General features: G+C 49.0%; 1 protein-coding gene across 2 annotated transcripts in view; it reads right to left on the reverse strand.

The window, feature by feature from the left end:
* Positions 1-17527, reverse strand: part of LOC119395585 (phosphotriesterase-related protein) — a 328646-nt gene that overhangs the window by 123635 nt on the left and 187484 nt on the right. Inside the window, exon 5 of one of the 2 annotated variants that reach the window (XM_037662564.2) lies at positions 5210-5374. The exons of the other annotated variant lie outside the window; for it this stretch is intronic. Coding sequence (XP_037518492.1) covers positions 5210-5374 — 165 coding nt within the window. The remainder of the gene's footprint in view (positions 1-5209; positions 5375-17527) is intronic. 2 annotated transcript variants of the gene reach the window in all.

The raw sequence follows: 17527 nt of genomic DNA on the forward strand, positions 1-17527 counted from the left end.
GGGCAGCTCGTACGTCACCACGAGATGACAGAGGCACTCGTGAAAAGTTTCTACAACTTGCATGACCTGAGAATGAAAGATATGTGAATCACATTGCATGATTATCAGATCCACAAATCTGAAAGTTTTATGATGGACACCGTAGTAGGCCCTGTCTAATTTGGCTAACAGCAGGTCGCTCAGAAAAGGAGCTATGGCAGACCGATAGAGACACCTTCTTTCTGGATGCATGTTTTTCCGTTCTCATTCCACAAAAGTTGATGTAATTTACAATGACAGAAGGTCTAAGAATCCTTTAGAGGCAACACACGCGGTGTTCTGAAATGCCAGCGCACCAAAATCATCAATGCACTCTTCTATGCACTTGAGCAAGTCTTTGCGGGGTAGGGATTTTCTACGTGCGTGTTTAGCGCACGTAGAAAATCTTTCTTCGAACAAAATGGAGCTTTAATTACCAGTACAAGCTTTGCCTGCGGTTCATCTCTGCTTGGACAGAGATGACCGGGAATAATCGTGCGCTCAATTGCATGGGAGGAGCGTCAGACTTCTGAGAGTAGCCACTGACCTTCCACCAAAAAGGCGCTGCCGAAAAGAGATAACAGTATGGGGGAACGGACCAACCCGCGCCGCTAGCTAACACTGCTCGTGAAGCGGTCGCCAAAAAGGAAACAGCGTTTTACCGGTAATGTGACACCACTTGACCTAAAGTGGCCCCTGCACTTACCCGAACTCCTTTCGCAGCGCCACCGGTGCCGGAATCTTCTGTGTTATAATGCCTGTCGCATTTAGTTTCCAGATGTCCTTGTTTGCCATAAACAGTCTCGAGAGGCATCCCGACGAATCGCGTTGTTTCTTTCAAAGCTCCTATTTGCATACGGTTTAAGCAACCCATCTCAGTTAATGCGAAACGAGAAGCTAGCCGTCGTAGACCAGGCCGCTAGCACTTAAACCGCACTTGCATAAATGCGACAACTGGCGTATCGCATCGCATCAATTTTCTAGCATCCATGTAAGCAGGGAAAATGCGCAAGGAAGGCGCATCGCACCAGGCGGTGCTGGATTCAGATGGATAAGTCGGCTCGCGGACCATCCATCACGAGGAGGGGGACGGTAATTGCCAGCTTCGACGGCACCCCTCCGCTTCCCAGGGAGCTCGTATTGCGCGACACGGCGTCGCGTCGCATTACATGTGATCCACTAGAGAAGGCAATTCGCTGCAATCGTGTTCTGGCGCATTCGCGTAAACGCAGCTTTACAGTCGGTGCCAACTCCGGATGTTCATTCACAGTCATGCCAGCACCTTTGGTCCAGAGATGCGCCTCCCTGCTCCTTTTGCCGGAGCAAGAAAACGCCCCCGAGCAACTCGCGAAAGACACGCACAGCTGAATGTGAATCCAATCCTCTGCTTGCAGTCAGGATGAAAGGGCTGTTTGTTTGTTCCGAGAGCTTCGCCTCGAGCGAGGAAACCTCAGCGCACATTCTCCCACATGGAGAAGACCATAATCTTCGGCTTGCACTCGGAGTTGGAAGGCCACCTAAATGTGAATTAAGCACTATGTATTTTAGAAGCGCATCTCGATTTGAAACTGTGATTGTTACGTGTGTGTAGTATCCGCTGCACGTCTCCCGCCTTGTAGGAAATGGTTCCTCCAAAGACGTTTTGAAATATGGTTACCGTTCAGTCTACAGCATCATTCGCAGCCTGAGTTAAGCCTTCTATAAAGTTCAATTGATGGTGCAAATGTTAAGACAGGAACGTAGAAGACACGTAAAACACTTGGCGAGTGTGCGCTTGTCCGTGTCTTGCGTGTCTTCTACGTTCCTATCTTAACATTTGCGCCATCAGTTGAAGTTCAGCTATGCACCAACTAGCCCGACAGCAAACGTTATTAAGTTAGCTGCTATGAAGGCCGCTGCGTGCAGCCCTACTTCGCAGAAATCCGCTTGCTCTTTGGCGCAGCTGTTGTTGGCTACGGCGGCTGCACTATGTGTTTGCGACCCCCTGAATTCGCGCTGTTACATAGTTGGTCACGTAATCTATCACGTAGACGTCATAGGCACTGTTGCAATGCTTCTAAAATGAGAAGGAGATTTTTGGACGCACAAAGTAGAAACTGCATGCATAATCAGACAAGTGCGACAAAAATGGCCACGTGAAGCCAGGCATTCAATGCCCGCTCAGTTGTTAACAAAATTTGTAATCGGTTAATCCGCGAGATCATTGAAGCGGAACTAATTGACAGGCTTGGTGAAAACTGTGTGTGTGGAAAGACCGTTACTCGCTCTTTCCAGGAAGGAGCTATTATTCAAGAGAGTGGTAAGCTGGGCTATCTCGCGTAAGGATAGGAATTATCTGCGGGTAGTGCACACGCGATGAGTCACGGCTTTCGTGCCATATTAGAGGGCCGCCTGTCTCGAAATAAAATATTGTCGCTGCTGATGCGCATCTTATCATCTTTTCGTTTCCATTATGTCTCACCGAACTGCCAAGACCTTAGTGCCCTCTAAGAATCATTGTTTATGGGGATGGGACTTGGCAAAAATGCGTGCCAAGGCTTTTTCTGGAGAAGCCTCTCTTTTTTCACGCGCCATAATGGTGAAGAACTCCAACTCTGTAGATTGCCTTCAGCTGTAAGAGCGCAACAACCTTGTCAGTAGACGTTAAAGGTTTTATATTATTATTCGTTGCCGCCGTTCATTTGGAGTGCTGTGTCGTGATGCGCATAGATGGCTTAGTCCACTGACGTTTCTAAACGAAACGGGTTGAATTGCAGACATGTTTCTGGAACTCATCTCGTTCTATCCACGTTGAGCGTGCCTGGAGTGGAATAGAAACGTGTACATCCAAAGGCACAGGACCCTGCCCGAGTCCGTCGTTTTTAGAGGCGAAGCTCCTTAAGGTGGCACCCGTTCGTCCCTCGTAGTCGTAGTCGTAGTAGTCGTAGTGCGTAACCAGTCTTACGCTTTGACCTCCAATGTGGTGCCGGTGGGAGATTTTTCCTGTGCGTTGTTCAACAATAAAAAATTCGCAGCGTGCGCGTTAACTAAAAGCCGAATTCTTCTGTCTCTCATTCCCCATTAGCAGCCATTGGCATGTTCCAGTAGGAAACGTTAGTAGAAGTAGAAGTGTAAGTGTTAGCTAAAAGCCGACTTCTTCTGTCTCTCATTCCCATTAGCAGCCATTGTTTACATCCAGGGTAGTGCCTGGTGAGATTTCTCCTGTGCGTGATTAAACAATAAAAATTTTGTTCAAAACGCCGTTGATTGATGAAATAAACCAACGAAAGACGCCAGATGTTTTGTAAAAGCAAAACAAAAGAACGCCAGATGTTTCTAAAGCAAAACGAAAAGACGCCAGCTGCTTAACGAAAGACGCCAGATGTTTTCTAAAGCAATGGTTTTCTAAACAATGAAAATTCACAGCGTACATGTAAAATTAAAGTGAGCTGCAAGTCGTCATAACTCATCGAACCTTTAGTATAAACGCGCCCGATCTCACGTCGGTGATGATGTACTGGGCAGAATTCACGGAAGATTCACGGTTTACCGATGAACCTCCGCAGCTTCGCCCACTCATCATCATTCACTCCGTGTATATGCTGTGATTTTTTTAGGTAAGCTAAACAGGTGCCCACTTAACAGGCTAAAGAGATTTGACATCGCAGATATCTTCATATATGGCGATAGTATAGGGGTGAAGAAGCAGCGCGCATAACCTTGGCGGGTTGTACAGGCATCGGTAGCAGGTACAGTGTTGAATAAAGTGCGAAGCCCGGAGAGCATCGGGGAGAAGGTTCCCCGCAAAACGAAAAATCTGCCGGTCATCCCACATATTCATAATATTCCACACGGGTTGAACAAAGAGGCAGTCGGCACAGTGTGTTTTTTCCCAAAAAGAAAGGTTCCAGAATTTCTGCGAGGGAAGATAATGATTGGACATAACGCCTGCAGGATGCCATTAAACGCATCAAAACCCTTTCGTGGCCTGCGCGGGAACGGTGCCTTAGAGCGTACCGCTGGCATTTGGTGCATCTGCCAAAAGGCCAGATGTCAATACGACTGCCCGAGAGAATAAAGGCGACACGCTGTGCGGCACAGCGACGGGTAATTATTGATTTGCTGCAATGAGTGTGGTTGCCCAGCCGTGTTTTCAAATAAACGTGCAATGAGCCACTGTAAATAAACAGACACGCGAGCGATTACAGAGGCACAAGCTATAATCATCCAAGAAACCACATGTATCAGTACACCTTGCTTTGGCACAAAAATAAACGTTCCTAGACTTGACGATGCAAAATCGCATGGTGGGCTTGTATGAATTTAGGCATGGTTTTTTAATAAGCTTCAGTTGCTAGAGAGATCTTGGTTTTCTTAGTGCCCTACTGTGTCGTTCTCTTCATCAGGTTATGCTCTGCCAGCTATCCCAAGAAACAGCATTCAGGAAGAAGCCCCGTCACGCTGTGACGAAAGCCGGCGAGCCTCTTCTATTTTTTAAATGCGAATGCATTTCTTGGTCGGGCTATGTGAGGCATCCGGCGTTGTCCGCGCGCCTCTCCGCTCTCACTCCCTCTCTCATAGCGACAGCTGCGGGCGCGCGCGCTTATTCTCGCCCCTAGCAACCGGAGCAGGTGGTGCGGGCGGAGTAGCGCAGTGAGTGGAGAGGAGGAGCGCGCTCTGGCGTGTGAGGGCGTTCGCATCGCAGGAGCTCGGCGGAGCTCCCGCGTGTGTGGAGAGAGTGTAGGAGAGGGTAGGTGCAGTGCTTCGCCGCTCGTTCTCTCGCCGTTCGCTCTCTCTCCTCCCTGCGCCACCGCCTGAATGCAGCGCGTTTGAAACGCGTTTCTAGCGTTTGTGCTGCCCTGGCACAGCCTGAAAACAGCGCGTTCTAAACGCGTTTGTGCTGCATTGAAGGCGGTGGCAACATCCCTGAGGTGATTACGAACGCACGTAGGAAGCGTTCGTTGAAAGAGGCGCACAAAAGGGAGACACTTGAGCGCGTCGATGTGTCCAGCTTTACGCCATTAAAATTACTACGCCGTGTACTTTCGGCGCAAGAAATGCATTCGCATTTCCTCACGATTCCCTTCGGGGAGGTGGGGGCATTTTTTTCTCTACATGACGGCCCTGAGGACACAAGGAGTGAGCGAATTCCCGCTAATAATACTCCTCGAAGTAGTAATGAAATACTGCATAAAAAACAGCAGGGGCTCACTCTCGAGGTGTGACATGACAGTGTGGCGTAGTTTTCCGCCAGCCTCGGCGAAAATCCTGGCTACCTCGCCGGGCGCTTGTGGGCTCCGTCCCGGGTGGATGATGACTGGACAGCCGGTAGACTGCTGCACTGATGCGGCCGCGCGTAGCACACGCACCTCGAACTCTGAAAAGACGCGTAGCAGGAAAACTTTATGGTTGCGTACGTTTCACATTGGGGCACCTGTTGTCCTGATACTATTATCGGACCACGCGAAAGCTTGATGTGCATATATACATATATATATATATATATATATATATATATATATATATATATATATATATATATATATATATGAAGCTAAAGCTCAATTGTGGTGAATAATTCATTTATTTCAGTACCTTCATTCGCCCGAAGGCATTGTAGTTGGTAAGACTGAGAAACGGATTTTTCAGTATTTCCGTATCCGAAAGTGTAACGTAGGACATCCAGAAGCTACCACGGCATTGTTTTTGCTGTCAACCCAAGCGTTCAGCTCGCACGTAAAAGCCGACGAAGGCAGCTCGAGAACGGTCCCCTTCATTTCCATATGAGAGAACGGCAGCATGGGCTAGTTGGTGATATGTGATCGACATATTTGCACAGCGCTACGAGAACGAGGACGCATGAAAGGACACAACAAAGCGCCTGTGTTGTTTCCTTTCATACGTCTTCGTTCTCGTAGCACTGTGCAAATATGTCGACCTTCATTTCCAGGGCATGCAGGCCAGATAGACGGCCACTCGAAGCTCTATGGCAGGCGAGCCGTATGCGACGAGCGAATGCAGTGATTGTGCGAGGCAGGCCGAACGAACGCATCAACGCACAGTAAGCACAGTAAGCAACGAAGGCAACCACCGCCATTTGTGAGCTCTAACGAGTGCCGAGTCCGTTCTTCCGTGGATGAGCGCCTCGACAAAATAAAGTGGGGTCGTGACGAGCACGCAGATGTTTCAACGTGATAGCTTTAGAGCCCGTCTCTCCTAAATGTAGAAGAAAATCGCCACTTTTGACTAGGTTATATTAGAAAAAAACGTGGTTAAGTCAAGTTTAGTGGCTAAGATCGTTAACTCGGGTTGATGGCAACAAACCACTGAACACTGACCGGGAATGAGATTCGTTATATCGGGTATCTGAGGACATAATTTTTAAATAATTAAAAACGGGGTTTCTGAGCTGCAAGCATAATGTATAAAACATGTATGAAACCAGCGAGGCAATGAAGCTTGTCGCGGGCAAGAAGGATCATGGTGCTGGATAATGAAAAATTGCTTTAAATTAAACGAAGACGAGACGTGAGCAGGTACAGTCACAAATCCTCCAACCATCAAAACGTTAAAGACGAAATCCCAAAAGGCAACAGCGCATTGCGTCGAAACTAGAAATAATGATGCGGTAAAATATAGAATGTCGCTGCTATGCAAGACGGACAAGATCTCTTGTTCACAGTTGTTGGAACTTTGTGTCTTGTTTGCTCGGCCCTTTTAACGGCGACGCTGTTCCAGCTCGGCGTAAAATGTCTGTCGTGACAAAAACTAGCATTACCATGAACCGCTCTCTTCGCACTCTTCTGCTTCGCTCCTAAAACACGTAGAGGCCTCTAATGGACGAGAGGACGAGCGCAGAGAGACGAAAAGAAAGACAGACGTAATGAAAGAGAAAAATTCTTGCCGAAAAAAAATTCTTCGCGCGGCGGGATTCGAACCGCGTAACCTCGATCCGAAGGCGAGTGCCCTAACCACTCGGCTATCCAGGTTAGAGCACTGCACGGGGCGTGATTCAAGGCTAGGGCCCGGCCCGGGCCCGCACCTTGTTCCAGTTTATACGCCCGAACCCGGTCCTGTCACTCAAAGCGAGACCCGGGCCCAGCCCGAACCTGAGAAGAATTTCACCTACCCGGCCCGGCCCGATCGCAGATCCGGCCTGACAGGGGCCCGAACCAATAATCTAGGTGGTGTTGCCAGAACATGGAATCGACAGCAAGGCGTTTTAAATGGAAAATAAATACGCTTTGTTGGCGCATGCATGGCTAACTATTATGGGGCGCGAGGACATACCGTGGCGCCGCCATGCGATGGCATACCTGTGACGTGCAAGGTTGGATTGCTCCGCCAGCCCTCACCCGCAGAGGCCGCAGCTGCTTTCGCGTCTCCTTTTTTTGTTATTATTTTTATATTTCACTCCGGCGAAATCGGTAAAATACTGCTGCAGCTTGGCCAGTGACTGTACGGAATGCTAAATAACTGCTCCGAAAAAAAATGTTACGCGCCTCCTAATGCCTTATACAACGCCCTGACTGCCGGCATCGTTTGCTATGGAAGCCACGTAGGCGAGGGCGCTGCTTCTGTAAATAAATTGTAACGAACCATTTTGTGTGGAATTGAATAGTCAAATGGTCTGTAGCGCGTGCTTGCGGCAAAGAAACATTTTTGCGGCAAGAAATGCGTGCAACCGGGAAACTTCATTCATTGTAGGTTTGTATCTAAAAACGGGCCGTGGTTGACGCGACAAGCATGCGCATATTTACATTCTTGTTTAGTACACATAGCCCTATGAAGCACGAGGCAAGCCGATTCTACCCTTTGCAGGAAGCAAACAATACGCTTAGAGCTACATGCAGCTGCACCCTTTTTGATATGATTGCAGACAAACGCTAGAGAGCCATACGCACGCACATGTCTCGTTAAGATTTGTAGCTATAGATAACATTTCACGTGACCCCAAGTTCCTCTGCGGCACGATCTTAATTTTTATCTGTTGCTCCTTAATGCGCGAATTTTCTATGGTTGTCACACGGTGCACTTTCGATCGGCATCGAGCCACATAGGAATGAAAATTGTCGGTGATTGACTGAGTTCTGCAGCTGCTACAAAGGGGCCAATCGCGATCGAAAGATACGGTCCCGATCAGGGTCGATTGCGATAGCAAATGGACCGTGTGCCAGCCGGCCGTATTACACTGCGCACTTGAATGAGCATGCTACAAAGTGTGTCTCACTGTGGTCTAAATGCCCACTTTATGTTTCAGTTATTAGTGTCCAGCATTTACAGGTTCATCAATAAGCAGTATGACACTTCGCGGCTGTTGTTAGAAGGTGAATCAGTGTTTGAAGCTGGCCACATTATTGCCTGTAGCGTAAAACAACACAGAGAAGACGAAGAACGCAGAGAAGAACAAATATAGACAAGAACAAGTGACACTGCCTGTGGGCAACGATCATTCTACAGACAACTCAGAAGCATGGAACCCTATGGGCTGAAGTCCAGAGTCGCATGGAAACTCTTGTGATCGGGAAAACACACGGGGACAATTAAAATGGACACCGGGAGGCGGGGGGGCACAGACTGTGTGGGAAGTTACGTCGGCGAGACGGGTAACTTTCAGCTCAAGCACAATACTCGAGCAACACATATATGATATAGAAAAGAAGGCTTTATCGAACGCGCTGGCCGAACACACAAAACATACTGCTCAAAATAGACTAGGATAGGGCATAGATAATGCAAAGAGAAAAGAAGTGGACTTTTCTGATTTATCTTGACTCGCTGACGTAATGACGGCAAATTCTCACACGTGTACGCATGTTGCTGCGTCGTATTTTAAAACATACAAACCACACTGTTTGCGCATTCATTTTTTGTTGTGAACAAGGCTACCATGCGGGAGCTGCAGCGTCTCGCTTTGATGTGAACATTCGTGGTCGGTGTCAATTTTAACCCCGTGGGCTTGAAATAACAATAAAAAGAAGGCAGGTCAACAGCGGCATCATGCTCTTGCAAAGCAGGGTTTAGCGGTAAAATTGAGAGCTCACGCCTGGCTCTTTCACGTACGTAGCGCATTGTGGCACGGAGCAGAAAAGTACCGTTCCATCGATGACTTTTACTGCGCTTTTCCGGATTCTGTAGTCTCTATAGAGGTCCGCACACATGAAGTCAGAGCAAAACAACGCTATTCAAAAGGAAAAATGCCACGAAGTCGCGGTTGAAAAGAACGCCTTCAACCATCCGCTTCCCTTCGGCAGAGCAAGGTGAGATCACGTGATGCAACCCTTCACGTCACAGAGATTTCAGCGCCCACGTCTCCCGTGGTGGGCCTCGCGCCCAATACTTTAACCTGCGGTAATTTCTCGTTAAAAGGGGCTCACGGTGCAAACAGTTCAGCGGACATACTGGGTGCGATGAACGTTGTTAGGCAGTTGTATGCTGTGCATATTTTTCTGCAAGTACAATTGGGATCATCAAGAGCATTTTGTAGGTGATATTGCAGCAAGGAAAGTTATTTGTAGCATGAGTGGAGCTTTTATAGGAAGCGCAACAAAAAGAGAGCTCTCTTCACTTTGATTTTATTGCGCTCTCTATTGAAATTTAAAGCATGCTCTAACGACAAAGCCAACCGTGCTCCCTTCTGGATATGTAGCACCTTTCTTCAGCATAGTAGCACCTTGCCACAGCAAGAGAAATAGAATAAAAAAGACAAATTTATTACCTTTGCTGTAAGTACTGTAACGTAGATAAAAATTACAACGAACCGCGTGCACCACGTGCAGTTTTAGAAATACGTATAAGCAGCCGACAGAAGAAAAAAACAATTGTTTCTCACAGCATTCTTTTCATATGTCACACCACTGCTCTACATACAGCCTATAAGCTTTTTGTAGCATAGTGTACACTATATTTCTCTGCATGTTATCGCGCGAAAAGTCGAATTATCAAGAGATTCCAGCTGTGAGAACGCCACGCGCTGTTGCGTCAAATATCCTACAGCGCTAAAGTTTCTTGCACTGCTTGCGCTAGCCGCAGGGGCGCACAAAATCTGCCTTGCGAATTGTGAAGGCGTCGGCAGTCGTTGCTCTTAGACTTCCACCACTGGAGAGTGTTTAGGACGACTCTGTGGACCTCTGCACAATGAACATAGCCGTCCAGCGCATCCGAAAGTCCTGCCACTCTTCAATATAATCTATAGAACTCCTCTTTGAGGGCTCCTCCTTGCAGATTTCCGCAGTGTATGTTATGCACATTTTGTACCGTCCTATTGTTTTATATTATAATGGTGTATGCCTTCCGGACGATGTCGTACTGGTAGAAGGTGGCGAATGGACTACGCGGGTATGACTGGCAGCAGGTAGATGAGGAGATTTCGATGTATTTTCAGGGTTTGTTCCAGTTTGGTAATAAAGGCGCGAATAAGCATCGCGACATTTACATATTGGATGTATACAGTTTGCGGGGAGGGGACGCCACCTAGCACGGAATTCTTAATTGTTTTTAGGGGCGAAGCTCCTTATAGCGGCACCCGTTCGTCCCTCGTAGCGTAGTATGTAACCAGTCTTACGCTTTGACCTGCAAGGTGGTGCCGGTGGGAGATTTTTCCTGTGCGTTGTTGAACAATAAAAAATTCGCAGCGTTAGCTAAAAGCCGACTTCTTCTGTCTCTCATTCCCATTAGCAGCCATTCTTTACCTCCAAGGTAGTGCCTGGTGAGATTTCTCCTGTGCGTGAATAAACAATAAAAATTTTGTTCAAAACGCCGTTGATTGATGAAATAAACCAACAAAAGACGCCAGATGTTTTGTAAAAGCAAAACGAAAGAACGCCAGATGTTTCTAAAGCAAAACGAAAAGACGCCAGCTGCTTAACGAAAGACGCCAGATGTTTTCTAAGCAATGGTTTTCTAAACAATGAAAATTCACAGCGTACATGTAAAATTAAAGTGCGCTGCAAGTCGTCATAACTCATCGAACCTTTAGAATAAACGCGCCCGATCTCACGTCGGTGATGATGTACTGGGCAGAATTCACGGAAGATTCACGGTTTACCGATGAACCTCCGCAGCTTCGCCCACTCATCATCATTCACTCCGTGGATATGCTCTGATTTTTTATTTCAAGCCAGATTCGTTAAGGTTATATACTACGCCTCACGCCACGTTTATGGACATATGCTATCCCTGCACACTCCAACGCTGTCGCGGCAGTATCATTGAGTTCTCGCACTATATAGCGGAATATCACGAAAGCTCAGACGTTAACAGTGTAGGCACACAAAGCAGGCTGTGCATGTACATCTCGCGCCACGTGACCACTTGGAGCCGTGACGGAGTCACGGAAAAAGAATGTGTCTTTGTAGGGATTCTATGAAACGAGTCTCCGATCAGTCCTTTCGATTTAGTGGAGAGCTGGAACTTTCGAAAGCGCTTCGCTAATTTGGAGCTCTGTTATCGCTCTTCCAATGATAAATATACTTGGGATATGGAAAAATAACGAATGCAAATAAAGCACAAAAAAGTCAGGTGTCAACTATATCGCCACGCCCACTTTTTCTTTGATTTTGATGTATTCGGGTTTGACCAGCAACGACGGTTATCAACGCTCGACGCTGACTGCGCCGCAGTGTTCGAGAAGCTTCGCGATTGTAGTAGATCGCTTTGTTAAGATTGCGTACAAGACGCGGATAGTCTAGATTATTCCAGAGTTTGCGCGACCACCAGTGATAAAACTGGAAAGTTCGATGTGTGATGTATAAGAGACGGCGCGCCCCAGCCATGAGCAGTTTATCGATGGCCGACGTTCTGCTCGCCGCTATGAGTGTACAGCGTGTGTTGCTGTAGCTTGAGTTTTCATTTCCTGGCCACATGTTCGGCCAAATAAAGAGTTTCATCTTGAATACGACGACTGCTGTCTTCGTCGACGTCACGACCACGTGATATCTGATGGAGGTGCTGCTTCATGATCCGGACGCCTCCGCGGGGAGATGACCCAAGCCCAAGCCGCGAAGAAGACGACGCTAAAGAGAACGAGGATCCTCAAACTAGCCGCCGGCAGAAGCCTCCCAGAGTACGTGCTCCTTCCCGAAAACACCAGGTAGCCCAAGACCGTTACACCGACCGCCGAAACGTTGACAGCCCCCCTGCCGCCTACAATGGTCGTGATGCCACAGCAAGGGAGCCACCGATTTTCCGTGGATCGTCGTTTGAAGACCCGGAGAGCTGGCTGGAGACGTATGAGCGAGTCACCACCTTCCACCACGGGGACTCTGAAGAGAAGCTGCGCGACGACTTATTCTACTTAGAAGACGCCGCGAAGACGTGGTTCGAGAACCGTGAATCGAGCCTTCAAACGTGGGACCTCTTTCGGACGACGTTCCCTGATACCTTCGCGAGCATCGTCGGCAAGGAAAAGGCCGCTGCTTTGCTGGAGACAAGAGCGCAGCTACCGAATGAGACCGTCACCATTTACACGCAAGAGATGACGCGACTTTCCCGCCTGGCTGACGCTGCCATGCCTGAGGAAAAAAAGGTCCGCTTCTTTATGCGGGGAGTGAAACAAGACTTTTTTGCAGGTTTGGTGCGGAACCCACCGAAGACAGTCACCGAATTCCTAAACGAGGCTACAACAATTGAAAAATTCCTCGAAAAGCGGGCGAAGCAATACGACCGCTAAACTGTGTTGACAGGCTACACCGAAGTGCACTCGCTAGGCACCGCCGACCTGCGGGAAACCATCAAAACGATCGTGCGAGAGGAGCTGCGCAAGCTGTAACCTTCGGCACAGCCTCAAGTTGATTCGACCGCCGACATGGTCCGCGAGAAAATCCAGCAGTCGCTGGGCACACCCAATTCAGTGCAGCCGCAGCTGCAAGCAATGAGCTATGCTGCTGCAGCCCGATGCAACGCCCCCTTTCCTCGCCAACGTCAAGACGCCGCGAACTGAGCAGTCCAAGCCCGGCCAGACCCGAGCCCGCCATCTCAAACCCGGGCCCGACCCTAAGTCCGGAGGTTCAGGCGCCAGCCCGCCGTGAATACTACTTTACCCGGCCCACTGGCCTGGCTGGGCCGAGGTTTACGGGTAGGCCCGCTTGAGCTCGCGCAGTGCTCTAATTCCGGCAGGCTAGCAGAGCAAAGCATAGCCTTGTACAGTATAGCGTAGCAAGGGGGTGGGAAGTGAGCGCGAGGACCAAGTACAAGCCACAAAGTATGGCTGTTGTTGCGCGAGGAAATAACGAGGGAAGGGGTCCAGGCGAGCGCAAGTCCAGGTACAGCCATACTTTGTGGCTCGTACTTGGACACGAACCGACTAGCCCAGCAACGTGTACTTCTAGAGCGCGAGGAGGAGGAGAGATGTGATGGTGAGTAGGAGGGAAAAGAGGAGAGGAGAGAGTAAAGCGTAGCACAGAAAGAATGAGAGAAAGAAAGAAAGGCATGCATGAAGAGAAAGAACGAGCGAACATGAATGAGAGAGAGAAAGAAATAGAGAGAGAGACAAATAAATAAAAAACAGAAAGAAAAAAACGGAGAGAAGAAGAAAGAAAGAGAGGGTTTACGAAACAGCGAAAGCCAGGACTACATAGGTGTCGATGAACTCCGTTGTCTCCTTAGCACTGCGTCTTTAGCGCTAGCTACGATCATTTTTTTCCTTCTCCCAGTAGTTGCCGCTGTTCCCTTACAAGGCAGGCAGGTGTTCCCACAACGACGACGATAGAAGTTGCATCCGCGAAGACGCTGGCAAAGAAAAAAACAAATGCAGCTCCCTTACTGTGAAACCTGAAGAAATGCGTAGCACGGGCACCCAGCAGTTCTCGTTCGTAGAGATCCCACTGCTCCGTTCACCAAACCGTCGATGACGTTATGGTCGAGGTAAACGTGTAGAGTTTTCCCGGCACGAGCAGAATCTTGTTAGGAATATTCGCAAACTGGGTGTGCAACATGCGCATGCACTTGATCGACTCCGTGCTTGTTACGGCAGCTGAGAACGTGTCGTCTGCAGCGAGTTTCTTCAGGTTCTTTCCCCCTTCAGATGTAGCGCTGTCGAGACACCGGTGCGAGGAGAAATCGTGCGCCGGAGTCAGTCGCACGTTTCCTAAACGCTTTTGGCGATTAAAATAATTATGGCGATCACTTGTTGGTTATTTCTTTTAATATCATGTCAGAGCTTCCTCGTCCATTTTGAGCCGGTTTTGAGCAGTGCTAGTGTTGAGCGCTATAGTGTGAGCGTGACCACGACACATGAGGTCCATCGATGGACGACAAGCCGGGCCCCTAAAGTGCTACGCGGACGGCCAACTACTGCACGCAGGCACAGTGTGATCGAGGCGAACCTTCGAGATGAACACGGCAGGGCGTTGCATAAGTCACGGGATACACGGCTCCCTGTGGCTGAGGATGTTGCCTAGACCAAGGCTCGGCAACCTGCAGCCCGCAGGGCAGTATTAGGGCACACTGGCGGGAAGCATGCCGCCTCGGCGTCCCGCCCGTCGGCGCTTCCGATCGTGACGCTGTTCACATAGCCGGCGCGAGAGTCACGAGATAATAGTGAAAATGTCGAGGCGTGCGCACCCGCCGGCTGGCTGCTTCTTTCCGACAGACGGAGAGGGGTGGCGTGGGAGCGTTGAACAGTGTCCGCTGCTATGATGACCGCCATGTGAGGTGGTCGGAGAAAAATCGGGCGCTGATTGGTGGTGTGCTTGCGCGGCAGCCCGTGGCAGCGGCGAAAATAGGTTCGGGGGCGATTCGGTCGGCGGGAGAGAAACTTGGACGCTCCACGCGGGAAAGAGGGAAAGACGGCGTCTCGCAAGCTGTGAGAGGCGCTCGCGAAAGGGCCGCGCTACCTCGTACCTTTATGCGGCCCCCGCCGTGCGAGGAGAAAGAGCGAGAGCGCATGTACCAAACAGCTTCTCTCTGTGGATGCCATGACCAGACGCAAATTTTGACGTCACGGTGTCACTGATCCCGTTAATCGGGTTGGCCATCGCCGGGCGAATTCTAAGGACTGGCGTCACGGCCCTCCGAAAACGCACCACGAAAGCGCGGACAGTTTAGAGTTGGTCCTTTGGTGCGCCATCGAACGCCGGTTGTGGTCCAAAGACCGAGTAAGAGCCGAGAGTCGATAACACAAACGAAAACGAAATATATTCTCAGTTAGGGCAACACTCTAAGAAAAGATCGAGTAAAAAGGGCGTCTTTTTGTCCCACAACAATAATCGTCATTTATTTTGCCTTCCTTTCCTTGCACTATCGCCGCGCGCCCGGCACTTTCTGGTCACGAATGACATGCGCGCTATCAGCGTGACATAGCATTCTTGGTAGGAAAGTGGCCAGCGCCGAGTTTTCAAGAAAGGAAACGCAAGCAAGCCAGATGGCGATTATTCTTGTGGGACAAAAAGACGCCCATTTTACTCGATCTTTTCTTAGAGTGAATACAAATAATACAAACGCATGCACACTCGGCTGGTACCAGTCACAACTTTACAATATAACTCAGATGGTGTTTACACAACGGGAGCTAAACAAAACAGATCACACGCTACAAATGCAATCACATGCATTATAACTATTCAAGGACAGTCAAAGTCTTGAATATACAATGGCGTATCCAGTCCACAAATTTTGGACGATAATCGAATGCTTCTCTTAAAGGAAACACGCACGCCAGCTCCAGCGTTGATCGTCGTAGCTGAACCGTCGTCGTGACTTGTCACGGCTCACACGGTGTCGTCATCGGATTCTTCCAGATCGACGATCGACTGACCGCACACCATCATAACTATGTCTTATTTGGCTAACGGAGCCACACTTAGCGTAACTTCACCATCACCGGGCCGATTTACTCATTCCTTCACTTCTTCACTGACTCCTCGACTGGTCATCGTATCCACGCTTTTATCCCTTCTCCCCCGGTTTCTAGAAGCGTCGGGAGTGTTCTCCGGCGCGTAGTACAGCTAAGCCTGGGGAAAGGGCGAGAGCTTTCCCGTAGGTTCGAATCGCGGCGGCGTCATCGGCGATGAGTCACCCTTCTCTTCTAGATGTTTCCAGGCATTGCTGGGCGTTTGATCGCGTTGTCTGTGTCTGGTCGAGTGGGTGAGGAGGATGCGGCGCGCCGGCGTCTTTTGATGTTTGTTTTTTTCCGTCGTTCGAGCTTATTGGGCGCGCGGCTCGCGCTGTCCTGTCGCGCAGCCGTTTGAAAGCGGCCTCGCGCGCGCTTTCGAAAGGCCCAAAGAAGAGAAGGGATTGTTTCATGGAACTTGTGGCACGCCCGCGGATCGTGTGGCCAGCCGTCGCCCGCCTCTTAATCCGTTACGCTCCCACTACGGTTCCTAGAACCACTACACTCGGCAGCGAAAAATGCTCCCAGGTGAAGCATAGCTCCAAAGGAGTGGGGCACGTCTCAGCGTCCTTGCTGAAGGGGGAGATTGTGATATATAGGAGGGAAGTAGCAGGACAGGAAAACATGCACAATACGTCTGCCGCGGGGACACTTGATGTGACGGCCGTCGTTGCGTAGCGCCATTTGCGCCTGCGTGCAGCCGCGGCGCGCGGACAATCCTCCTAAAATACAACCAACTGTTCAAAGATTTGTGAAATAGTCTCTGCTTATCGGAACAGTCGCGTCTATCGCGTGGAATTTTGATGTTTCGTCATCATTTTCCTATTGTTCTTCATTATCCTTTGAAACGGACACTAATGAGAAACAACGAGAGTAGGTAACTCTTAAGGGCTCGTTTTTTTTGTTAGACACAATATTAATGAGAACTAACAGGCGATAACGCCAAGGAAAGTATAGGAGGTGTTATCTGTAGTATTTAGAATGTAGATGTAAAGAAAGTAAAGTGGGACGAAAAGATAACTTGCCACCGGCAAGTTACCTTTTCGTCCACTTTACTTTCTTCACATTTATATTCTAAATACTACAGATAACACCTCCTATGCTTTCCTTGGCGTTATTGTCTGTTAGTTCTCACTAATGAGAAATAGCAGTACATGCTAGAGTGAAATGTTAATGCTTGAGAACATCTAAAACGCGAATATTATGTGCAAGAGCGCTTTCGTAATTGAGAAATTAAGGTAACTTCCACACAGGGCTTGCGCCATCAATGGGATATTCTAGTACTAGCCCATTATTATGTAGAAAGTACTTAGTATATTAAGACTAGTACTGTAACTACCCATATTACTAAAAAAATCGCTGCAGTAAATAAGAAGACGGTTTAAAATGCTATTTACATATTTCAATTCTATTTAAAGAAAAAAGAAACTTGGCGTTACTCTTGACGACGCGTGTGGTCGGAAGGTCCCGGTTTCGGCGGGACTGCTCCGCTGGGCTAGTCGTGTTTCAAGAGCATCGCGCATCCTGCGTGCGCTTTGCTGACTCACCAAACTCGCTCTAACTGCAAGTTAGAGAAAATGCTGCGTCCATGTAATGCAGTGGCGTAGCCAGAAATTATTCTCGGGGGGGGGGGGGGGGCTACCATGCCAACATAAATACGTGTGTGTGTGTGTGGGGGGGGGGGGGGGGGGTGTAAGCGCT

The sequence above is a fragment of the Rhipicephalus sanguineus genome, chromosome 6 (genome assembly GCF_013339695.2).
Source record: "Rhipicephalus sanguineus isolate Rsan-2018 chromosome 6, BIME_Rsan_1.4, whole genome shotgun sequence".
Taxonomy (NCBI): Eukaryota; Metazoa; Arthropoda; class Arachnida; order Ixodida; family Ixodidae; genus Rhipicephalus; species Rhipicephalus sanguineus.